The 12,842-nt window shown below is 38.5% G+C and overlaps 1 protein-coding gene across 1 annotated transcript in view; it reads right to left on the minus strand.

Moving 5' to 3' along the window:
- The window catches only part of LOC106649288 (alpha-2C adrenergic receptor), a 190,181-nt gene that overhangs the window by 27,956 nt on the left and 149,383 nt on the right, over positions 1–12,842 (minus strand). The window contains exon 2 of the mRNA XM_023458201.1: positions 4,802–5,215. Within this exon, the coding sequence (XP_023313969.1) occupies positions 4,802–5,215 (414 nt within the window). The remainder of the gene's footprint in view (positions 1–4,801; positions 5,216–12,842) is intronic.

A 12,842-nucleotide genomic window follows, 5' to 3' on the forward strand; every position in this document is an offset into this window, starting at 1 on the left:
TAATTAATTGGATAACAAACCATTTATTTGAAATCAATAAATGACATCAAAGAAATATTTGTTAAAATAAAGTATTTAATTAGTTTGTAAAAAAGAAGTATTCTATGTTTAATTTAAATAAATATATTTGTTTCAAATAAGATATAAATTGATCAATACTACCAAATATTTTAGTTGAAAATAATAAATCATTTGTTCAAATTAAGTATCTTACGTATCAAAAAATATTTGATGAAACTAATTGAATTTACCATGTTTAATTTTTGATGGGTTAAGGTCTGTGGCATATTAAAGTTATCGCGTACTTAGAATAACGTCCGAGCTCGATATTGCTTAACCGACACTGTAAATGTGACATGCTGTACACATAAACACGAGTACAGGCCGTCGGCCGGCTGTTGTGATCCACACTGTGAATATGAGTGAATCTGTAGCATTTGAGTGGCTAGCTGCTCACCGCATGTAGCTTGCTATGTGAGTTTGTGTTTGGGTTGTGTGTAAGGTGCATCACAGTTTCCGTTGAGCGGAATCGAGCTCGAAATCAGCTAGTGTGTTTTTGTCAATACAGCCACCCTAGCCTAACGTTCTTAGTTGCCGATTACGTTTAGGACTAGGTTTAAAAAGTTGCCATGTCAGCTCGGACTACCATCAGTGCTACTTGCATAGCCGCTCTCGGTATTCGTAATGTGATCGTGAATGCGTGTGCGTGAGCGCGTCTTTTTACATAATTTGAATTGTGAAGTTATGGTAGATGAGTCGTCTGTTGTTGCCTGTCTCGACTGCAGTTAGAAGTCCAATGAAAGCGGAACTAAGGACAAGAATCATTTGATTTTATAAGAAGATCAAGCTAGGTAAATTAGCATTTAGGGAGCTGACGATACAATACAAAACAAATATTTATTTCACGCAATGAAATTTTTTACCTTTTTCTGGAATAAATAAAAATTATTAATTTTATTGCATCAATTTCAAATAATAAGGTAGTTTTAATACAATATGCTAATTACCAATAATACGCAATAATCATTTACAGCCGTTAAATCATTCGAATAATAACTTGTACGGGTGGCGTAGTGGTAAAGTGCGTGCCTACCACCCCGAGGTCCTGGGTTCGATCCCAGGTGTAGGAATCTCTTTGTATGTTAGGATTGCGTTTATAAGTGTTTATAATTATTAAGTATGCGTAAATAATGTTATATAATGTATGTTAAGCGATATAAATGTAATCAATATAATATATATAATCAATAATTTCAAAGTTAATATTAGTTACAGTTCAAGTCTAAACCATGAATGAAGCAAGCTCATGATTGAATCAATTAAATATTTATTTTGTCATATAAATATTTGCTAGCGTTTAGTAAATATTTATTTGAAATAATAAAAAAAATAATTGAAGCAAACAAATATTTTTTCAAATGAATTAATATTTTATTGTATTCAAATAAACAACTTTTCGTTATAAGCTTTTATATTTTTGCTTCAAATATATATTTGTTAGACATAAATAAACATATTTTTGATATTAACAAATATATACTTGAATTAAAAATATTATTGTTTATTACAAATAAATATTTAGTTTGTTTTAATAATTGATTGTTTCAAATTAAGTAAATATTTATTAGCGTCAAATAAATGTATTTTTTTCATTTAAACAAATCATTTGTTTGCTACTATACAAGTAAATAATTTGTTCGAATCAAACAAAATTTGTTTGAATATAGCATATTTTTTTTTCGGTGTGGTTTATTTTATTTGTTTATTTTTTTTATTTTTTACCTTTAAATGTAACTTTAGTTACACATCTTGCAGCGCTTCTTTTTTCTTCTATTGTAAATTGATTTACTTGAACTTTTTAAATCGAATTACTCGCATTTTGTTTTTTTTTTTTAAATATTAAGTAATTTTTCAAATAAATTTCTCCTCATTCAAAATGATATTAAGAGTGTATAAATTAATTAGATAATCACTTAAAACTGCAAGAAATACTTATAAAAAATAGGTTGACATATAATTGTAGATTTTTGAAAGCAGCAAAATTTTTTATGATAATAAGTTAATTCAAGGACTATTGATTCGCGGCATCGGTGGTCGTCAGTGTCGACGCAGAAATGTATCGGGAGCAAGTACAACAGATTGTTTAACACGAACCATTTATATAAGAATAGTACTTTATGCAACGGGTACGGATATACTTTTTCAGCGAAACGAGGGGTTGCAGCACGAGCCGAAGCGAGGCGAGAATAAAATCATATATGTGGCATTTCACGTCAACTCTCCCAGTGCCGCGCGGCGCGGCAGAATTAAGTCAAATCACTAAATTTGTGAAACGCTGTAAAAATACTAAAATGCACCTAGAGAAAAAAACAAACCCATGATTTCAATCGGAAATCGCCTCAGCTTTCCGATGGTCAGGTCAGATTTTCCGAAATTTTCCGCTCTACCCGGGAAAATCGCTGGGAAAACTTTAAAGTCGATTATCTCGAAAACTTCATTTTTAAGATTTTTTTAAATAGTCTAGATCGAAAGATCAGGAAATTTCCCATCGATATATACCTTTTCCAATAGGCGTTTTTTGATTTTAGCGAGATATAGCGAGAGAAAGAAGAAAAAACGTGGTTTTTTCGCGCGCGCGGGCGGTCGGACGCCACCAACCGAACAAGCACATTTAATAACCATTTCATTAGAGATTATTGTCAATATCACAGACGAAAAAGTTGAAATGTCAATATTTATTTACAAACTAAAGACTCTAACTAAAAACCGCTTCGATATTTCGATACACGAGGATTTCCGCTTTCTCCGGATATTTTTTGTTTATTTTGTAAACTTTATTATAAACTAATTACAAGTACTTTTAACATTCTAATTTAACACGTGAAGTATAGGGGCGCGCGGTTTGTTATGCCTCCAGGCAAATCAGCTGTTCGGTAATGTGACCACTTCGTGACAATTGGAAAACGCCCTGTAGACGCTACTGATGTGAGACTAAAAACCTACGATTATCGCGCTCGCTCGCTTGTTTTTCACGGATTCACTAGCCTACCCAACGAGCCATAAGACGTTACACATCAATAATTGTAATATCATTATAACTAATAATAATCATTCAACAACAATAATATCTGATAATTACCAGGTTCTACTCAAAATATGTCATGCCTTATACTTTTTTAAACTGATACGCCTCACTTTTCGGAATGTGACTTATATCTTTATTATAATTTAAAATGAAAATTTAATATACTGCGAGGCAGTTGGCGCGTTTAGCGACGATCGGTAGGGCAGAGTGCTGGCGGACGCGAGCAAGGGGCCCCTCCGACCGCGGCAACGTACGCAAATAGGCTTCGCGCGGGGGCATCACCCGCCTCCCTCGCACGCACGTGCGCCGTGCGCCCGTGTGCTGGTCGATCAGAGATGCGTCATTTAAATTACCTCAAAAATATTAATTATATTTACGAAACAACTCTCTTTTTCTCTCCTAATTTAGAATAATTTGAATATTTATTACTTTTAAATTGAAGTTATGCTATTTTGTTCGTCAATTTGAAGGTTGTATCTGATGCTCGTTATAAGTTGTGGTATAAACCTCTTTCACGATTTTAAACAGTTTTTTGTCCGATTCAACTTAAAATCTGCTACGTACATTTGTATTTTTAAAATTTAACTTTTACTGGTCTTTCAAAAGCTGAAATATTTCCGCGTGAACGAAAAATAATGCGAATTTCCGCGTACTCGTGACAAACATTAACGCACCTCCGTAAAAAAATAACAGAAAATATCGGATGTTTGTTTACAGTCCATTAGTCTGCACGATGCAATTGTTTTCGCATTTATACTTCGTGCGAATTCCCGCGTGCGCGTCGAAATAATATTTTTGACGAGTGTGTACGTGAATTAGCGAACATTACACGTTGGTAATTATAAACTTTAAAAAAATGTTGTCACGAGCGTAAAATTTTTTCGAGCGATAACATTAAAAATCAAGAAAATACCATCAAATGCGTTGGCGAAGCTCATCGGTGACGAAGCAGCTAATGAGCATTAATAAAAAATTCTACCGAAAGTTTGCAAAGTGTGAATGCGTTTATAAAGTTTATTCAGCGCGTATTACAACTATTTATATTTATTTCAGCAGCCGTGGCCACGTAATGTATGCAACAAGGACAAAATGCGGCCTCGTGTAATCGCCCGAAATCTTCTTAGACTGCACAGCGTGTAGGGAAGCAGCAGCGAAATCTCTTCGTCTCCTTTGCATTTGTACGTGTAATAACCAACACTGCGCAAGAGTATACGTGTATATATGTGTTTAGCTACAGCTACGTACAGCACGTATAATATGCGAAACCCTTAGTGAGACGTACGACTGGCACACACTCGGGCGCACATACACAAACGGGGCGAGAGGCGCTTACAGGCCTGGGATGGGAGTCGAAGTAGGGGCTTTAAAGGCAAATGGATTTAGCGATCACACACGTGAGTTGCTTCTGCGAAAGGCCAAATGCCGTGTTACCAACTTGCATGTCCGCTTATATAGTATCCGTGTGAGTGTGTATGTGTGTAAAAGTGCATATACGTGCATGTGTCCGATTGTTCGCATACATCTACACTTTATTTAACCTTAGTAAATTCGAAATACGTGTAGCGTCCGTTCGCGCGCGCGCGCGAGCGCAACGGCTTAGACTCGAGCTCTGATCTCTGAGTCTGACCCAGCGGTAGAATCAATTTTTTTTTCTTCCGTTAAATATACGAGCGCGCACGGCTTAATTCCGCCCGATCAATAATTCTTATTGCTCACCTTGAGCGTGTCCTTCTCGTCCATGCCGAGCTGGCCACCCCCGTTGTTCGGATCGGCCTCCGAGGTGCTGACGTCGCTGGCGAAGTCGCAGGTGACGATCGGTATTTGCACAGGCTGCGCCTCGATCGTGGCAACGTTCTCCATCGTCGAGCTCGGCGATTTTTTCGCCTCGCCGATGCTGAGACCGCCCCCGGCCCCGGTCGAGCTCGTGAGCTGGGTGAAGCTCGTCTGGCGTATGTCGGGCGACTCGGGCGGCGGCTGGGCCGGCCTCGGGCGCGGCGCCTTGCGGATACCGCGGCGCGCTCGAGCCTTGGCGGCGAAGTATATCCTGATGTAGACGAACACCATGATGCACGAGGGTATGTAGAAACTGCCGAGCGCCGAGTAAATCACGTAGCCTATGTCTTCCGAGAGCTGCGAACAAAAATGGAGAGAGGAAAAATTCCGTTAGTAATCGAGATTTTTACACGAGTGCGCGTGCGAGCGCGTATGAAAATGTTATGAGCAACGGGCGTGAAATCTGAGCTCATGGCGCTCATCTCGCTATATTGTAAAAAAGAACGACGTAGAAGCTTGTTTTTTTTTATATAATTCAAAGACAGAAATCAGAGACATCGAGCAAACGATATGTTCGAGCTCGCCCAGCATTTAAAAAAAATGATTTTCTCGCCTCTTTTCACAGGGTCCATGACAAAAAAAAAATCAGCTGCCACGTAGTACAATAATGTGCACAAGCTTCAAGCCCGAAGCGCAACAAAAAGATAAAAGAGAAATATCATTTTCACGCGTGTAGACACCCATATGTATACGTATACGTTGGGCGCATATACGAAGCAAGTTTGCGCGCATAAAGAAAGAGCGAAATAACGAGCAATAATGAGTGTCGTCCAGAGGCGGGCGCTCTCGTGTGATACGCGATGAAAATTCATGAAAGCATAAATAGTAATGCCTCGCCTCTTTCTCCGGAGCGTATTCGCGTACAAAGCGCGCCGACGCGCGTCGCTGCTGTTGTCGGGGGGGGATGTTGATGTTGTTTGGGCAAGTGCTAACGAACAAGTGCGCATATACACGCGTGTGCGCGCGAATCTACGCGGACGCCGCGCGCAATATGCGTTATATGCAGAAGAGGACTTGAAGTACAGGCGAGTGTAGTGGAGAACACGTAGATACGGCGTGAAAAATAAAGATAGTGATCGCGTGGAGGGAGCGACGTTTCATAAAGACAAAGTTATTGTTATTATATGACTGTCGCATGTGTATAATCTCTGGTGGCGTTGAATATTACAACAACCTGTTGAAATGATAACTAGACAAAAAAATTGTAACTCGTGATTTTTTTCTATCAAATCGACTAGATATTTTAGCATTTTGCGTACACAAATGATACTTTCAAAATGATCTACATTTTTTTCAATTACTTGTCGAAAATTTTCAATTTTCAAGGAAGGAAGTCAAGACCGCAGCAAGGGCGAGAACGAACAAGCAATTTATTTCAATGCATTTTTTTCGCGCGCACGCGCGTCTGGACCCATTGTTAAATGACAAATGGCGACCGCAAAGAACGGAGGTGCATATAAAGCCGGTTGCTCGCGCGTGGATTCAGCTTAATTTACAACGATGACGCTCCTCGACTCGGAGTTCCTTTGCCGCGATAAATTCATGTTGAAAAATATCTTCGTGGTCGTGTGCTCGCGTCGTCAGCTCGTGGCCTAGCTAGTTTGGAGCTTCAACGACACGCGAGCACCATTATCTCTCGTGTTTTCTCGTGAAAAGATCGATCGCGAGTCTTTTCTGAAATTAATTAAGCTCTTCCCCTCGCGCGCGCGCGGTCCGTGGCTTCGTGATTTTCTGCCTAATTTATTTCCACTACGTACGCGTGAGTTCGCTTGGGGAAAATTTGAAAACATCGATCGCGTTATAAATTCCTGGCCAGCTTTGTGCGCGCTAGTCGTAAGAATTTTTATAGGAGGACGGCGTACCCCACATTGTCTGCAACTTGTACGGTGCGGTCTCAATTGCAACGATTCATTGAGAACTGGTTTTTGTTATGTTAAATTATTGGTTATTTTGAAGTGGAAAAACATGTACATTGTATCATTGTATTCGGAGTGTAAAACACTTACAAACGTCAAGAACAAAATAAAGTAAAAACTTTCAAATTGTGAGAAAGAAACTAACCGTCAACACTGTAAAAATTGTGCTGAAATTTAATGTACATTTAATGCACATTGGTACTTGAATATTAAAGTCATTGTACATTAATTCAATTTCAATCATACCTATTGTAATATTTATGTATAAATCACAATTTTAATATACACATACATAAAAGTTAATGTGGACGTTCTCTTAAATTTAAATTTTGTTCATAAATAATTTTTTGTGTAAAATCACTTAATTATTTATTACCGATCACATGAATTTTAAAGTATTTGGTTGAAATTTACAGCCTTAGGTAAATTATTAATCAAGTACGTGCATTAAAAACTATGTTCAATATACAGTTATTCAGAGGATTAACATTAACGATGCAATAAAGTATCAAATCAAAATTTTCATGTATGATCCTTATATATTTAAGCAAAATACATTAAAATCGAAACTGCACTATAAATTAATATTGCTGTAAAAAACATTAAAACCCATATTTTTTACATGATAAAACATATCATGTTTGTATTATTTAGAATTGAAGTACCGATGTGCTTGAGTTTTACTAATCTCATTCAATTTTGACTTGTTATTTGTTGAAATTAAAGTGCGATTCTTAAAATTATCATTACTTCATGAACATGAAAATCCACATTTTTTATTTATAATATTTATGCCCAATTTTCAATTAATTTAAACGTCCAGCAAAACATTTTTTTGGCTATTATGAAAAACTTTTTTCCAATTTTATAAATGTCCCCTAATTTTATTATTATTTTGGTACCACATATGCCTTTTTTTCTATGTTCCAAAGTTAATATTTGTCCAAAATTCTGCTAATTGAGAATTTTTCAAAATATTTTTATCTCACATTGTCACTATAGAAAGTCTCCAACATTCGGCGCAAAAAAGTTATTATGCTAGAAAGTGGCCAAAATTTGAGAAAAATACTCTCAAGTGAACTGAACACTTTACACTTGCTCTAATAAAAAAAACTCAAAATCTAATCACATCTAAGTATAATTTCGTTACGAATCTATAAATTCAAATTTATTTACAATTATCGGGCTCTGCTCTCGAGTTACATTTCGTGAAATACATCAATATCTCTGACGGAAGTTGGATTTAAAATAAAGATTTGCTTGAAGGCAGATTCAGTAACGGTTAGTAGAAATTATATAAAAATTTTTCATAAATACAATAAATCTTTTAGCAAGATACTATTCATGAACTAACTTCTCATTTATTGATTTGAAAAATGTATTCTGGTGCTGTATTATACTCATTTCGGTTGTGAGAGCCAAGGCCGATGTCACGGCCTAAACCCACAACCAAGCAACATGCACGAACACGCAAATCATGTGCGAAGCGAGCAACGGCCGAAGCGACCAAGTAACGGTCGACGCGAACAACCAACAGCCGAAGCGAGCGAGCAATGGCCGAAGCGCACGAGGCAAGCAAGCGAGAGCGAGAAAGGCATACACGACGCAACTGAGTCGTTTTAGAGGCTCGAGCGTCGAGCAATACTGGCCTGTGTTACTCTCCCTTCCCCTTTAGCTACTGTGGTGCGCGCGAGAGCGGCATTTGTTCCCGAGACGCCAGCAGGAGAGATTCGCAAGTCGCGACACGATTTTGCCTAACCTACTACGCACATATTGAGTCTATCGTTTCGCGTTTATCGATTTTGGTTTTTCTATTAGTTTAAATAATAAAATTTACCCTGTTTGTGTTTAGAGTGTTTTTCATAGAATATACGATCATTTATTAACATTTTTGTATCGAGTAAAAAACGAGTTCAGTGAATACGTAATCGCGCGACAACAGAGGACAAAGAAAAATATTTTTTCTAAACTGCACAAGGATTGAGAATAAGGAGAATAAGGTGAGTGTGTTATTTACACTCGGCAACAAAATTATCGCAACAAAAAAATACATCGAAATTTTGTCGATTTTCAAATGCTTCTATCTTGGGCTAGATTTATCGTATCGACACGCTTTTTTTTTTAATTTCTTGGAAATTTTGTCCTCTAAATCCATATAAATTAAGTTAAGATTTGAGTTAATGTTGAGTTACCAGTAGCATTTGAGCGTGACCCTAAAAATTACTGAAAAAAAATGACTGTTTGAACGTGTACCAGTACCACAGTGATTTTTTTATCGAAATCTAACATACACCATCGCAAAGTGCTCTTTTTAACGAATAATTTAAAAAAAAAAAGACCTCTCTACGATTTTTTTAACGCCCTGTAGGTCGATTTGAAGGTACGGTTTATGTACGCAAAATGCCCAGAAAATCGTCTTGATTTCAGGTAAACGGGGGATTTTACGTACTTTAAATGGTATCTTCAAATCGACCTACAGGGCGTTAAAAAAATCGTAGAGAGGTCTTTTTTTTTTTAAATTACTCGTTAAAAAGAGCACTTTGCGATGGTGTATGTTAGATTTCGATAAAAAAATCACTGTGGTACTGGTACACATTCAAACAGTCATTTTTTTTCAGTAATTTTTAGGGTCACGCTCAAATACTACTGGTAACTCAACATTAACTCAAATATTATCTTAATTTATATGGATTTAAACAGGACAAAATTTCCAAGAAATTAAAAAAAAAAGCGTGTCAATACGATAAATCTAGCCCAAGATAGAAGCATTTGAAAATCCACAAAATTTCGATGAATTTTTTTGTTGCGATAATTTTGTTGCCGAGTGTATATTTAGTATGAATAACTATTTGAAAATCTATTGTGGAACTAATGTGCTTTTTAGATAAGAAATATTTTTTTAATAGAAAGTATATTGCTACTACAAATAAAGAGATTTTGCGATCGTCTCTTTTTTTTCTATTACGATTTAGCTCAGCCCATTGTTCGCGTTAATACTTTTTTCTCGTAGTTTTACTGATCTGCTTTATGGCAAATAATGTTCAAATTTACTTCAACTAATATGATGAACGTATTCGTTTTATAAAAGTAAAATTCCATCCACAGTTCATACATAGTATGACGGCGCATCCACGCGGGCGACGTACGCCTCGCTTTGCGCTCGTAGATGCGCCGCAATTTCTCTTTTGCGTCTCGGTGTGCTCGTCGGCTTTACCGCACGTGCGGAGCGCCAGACGACCGCGAGGTCGTCGCCGACGAGCGCCACAAGTTCTCGCTCCTACCCGAGTACCTGGCCGGCTAGCCCCGGTACCCCACGACTCGCTCAGGGCTCCGCGGATCCGATGCAGCGCTAGGTCTGCTCGTTCGCACCGATGTATCGCGCCTATCTCCGCGTCCCGGTATTTCTCGCGCCTAGCTCCGGCCGAATTCGCTTGCGTTCGCGAGGCCAAGAGGCCGGTCGTGCCGAAGCACGGGTCGCCTGAGGGCCTTGAGGCCGCGTCGCGCCGAACCCAGACGACGAGGTCAAACACCACGTCCTCCCTAGCTCCCACACTCTCACTCACGCTCACACTCTCGCGCTTGCACGTGCGACGTCGTGCAGACTCACACCCGACGAGGCTATTTGCTGGCACACCCGGGCGCCCCGCAAACACACACGTATCACACGGCGTGGTCAACACTCACACTTTAACCACACGGCAATTACGACGACTCACCAAAACGCTCAACTTCTCACACACGCTACTTCGCTCGGGAAAATACCGAAAGATTCTTAGCCAAGGTTGAGAAAGGGCTCAAGTCCGATCACTTGCGCAATCGGTCGACTACTCTCGCGACTCGGCTCGCGGACTCGCGCGTGGCCGCTCACACTTCCCTCTCTCTGCGGCCCCCACGCGAGCCGCCCGTCCGGCCCGCAGACTACCGAATCCATGCGAGAGCGTCGCTCCGATTGTGAGTTCGACTCCGCATTGACTCGGCATGTCACAGCGGGCCGTTACGCGGCCACAACGTTACAATAGATATATTGTAAGATACTTTATTAGTTGGGTGCAATAACAAACGCTTCGATAAAACGACTGTCTTTTGTAATCCCCAGAATTCTCGTGCATCGAAGTTCTGACAAACTCAACTTTTATAAATTTTACATTTTGCTAATTCTTATGAGTATGCCGGCTTTGACACGGAAAAATGAAGCGATGATAGGAATTTCTAAATTTTTTACAAAAGAAACAAAAAAATTCTTTATTGTCTGAAATCGGAATGCTTCAACTGCTATACAAGCACGTTTATTCCACTCGGTACTACCATAAAAATCTTGCGTCTCAGACTCTGTATACGTGTTGTTAGTGACTAGAGTGTTGTAGGTTATATTAATTTTTTTACCCGATTCGAAATTTTACTTTTACGATGGTGAAAGAGTATATTCAATAAAATATTTATTCTAAATTCTGAGTAAATACTGTTCGAAATCTTGGACATTTACACGTTTGTAAATGGTAAAAAATAAATACCGTGTATTTAAATTATACATTTTATTAACTACCGAAAGTCTGTATAGAGCAACTCATGACGGAGATCTCATCGCGCATGCGCAGTGAGAGTCTTATGCCGAGTCCCGAGTAACCTGTATGTTTTCCATCTTTCGTTGACAATTGTATTCAGTCAGTTGTAAGACGTTGGGTAGAGCGTACATATTTTACGATACATAACCCCACAAACAATAGTGCCACGAAATGTGTGTCCAAGCTCATCGATTCGAAGAAGAGGAAAAAAGTAGTTTCATAAAGCATTGTCGACATTATAATAAAAATTATTATAATGAATTTTGTTTGGCTTCAAACGCTTTATACTTGAGGGATAATTACCAGACATATTTAGACTCATTTTATAAATGTCTTATTTGTTTACCTGATATGGAAAAAAATAATTACATTCGCCTTTGGAATAAAACTCAAGAAATGTTCAGAGAATTCGCCAACTTTAATAAACTACGCACGGTAAGAACACTTTTTGAAGAAGAGAACAATAAATACTTATGTTTAACACTGCGTGCGCGAAACACGGGCTTTCTAACCTTAAATCGTCAGAAAACCCTAGTTTCTCGCAAGCAGAGTTAAAAAATATCGTTTGCAACTAGTCCGCGAGAAAGTTGACTCACCCAGGAGTCTTTGCACCCTCGCTACGCTCGGGTGAAAACAACTCCTGGATGAGTCAACTGCTTCGCGCACTTGTTACAAAATATACTATTATGTAACAAGTGCCCAAAAACGCCTTTTGGCCTTTTGGCTAAAAAAGCCTTTTGAAAAATGTCGATTTTAGAGAAAAAACACAACCGTACTTTTTTGTTTAAAATGGCCCCGAAAACTTAAAAAAATAAGTTTTGTGTGGAAAATTTCAGATTTTGCGCCGCACGGGCCGAAATGTCACGTTTTTACACGTTCGTCGCTGTATTTCATTGAGTAATTATCAAAAGTACTCTCTGCAAACTTGCATATCGATAGGAAATTTACTCAGCTTTCTATTGGCACTATTTAAAAAAATCTTAAAAATGCCGTTTTGATGTGTAACGTCTTATGGCTCGTTGGGTAGGCTAGTGAATCCGTGAAAAACGAGCGAGCTAGCGAGCGCGATAATCGTAGGTTTTTAGTCTCAGTAGCGTCTGTTTGCTTCTCGCGCTGTGATTGGTCTACGCTAGGCAGTGTCGAGTGACTGCTAGCTCGCTTCTGCTGCGACACGCACAGCACAGGCGAACAGTACTCGGCAGTCAGCACTCATGTCTATGAAACGTACAATGTAGCGTTGTGTATCTCTGTATCTGCGTCTCTGTCTCTCGCTCGCGCGTTGCGTTTTCATGCGTGTGGATCGGTCAAATAATAACTCGAGTTGTTTTATTGTATAGCTTCGCGTACATGTCTACAATCGTAAATCATAAATCGCAGTGTTCTGGTACACTAATTTTTATAAATTTACGTAAATATAACTACAAATTTGTTAGTGAAAGATGGCAA

Source organism: Trichogramma pretiosum, unplaced genomic scaffold (genome assembly GCF_000599845.2).
Source record: "Trichogramma pretiosum strain Unisexual culture from Peru unplaced genomic scaffold, Tpre_2.0 scaffold17, whole genome shotgun sequence".
Lineage (NCBI taxonomy): Eukaryota > Metazoa > Arthropoda > Insecta > Hymenoptera > Trichogrammatidae > Trichogramma > Trichogramma pretiosum.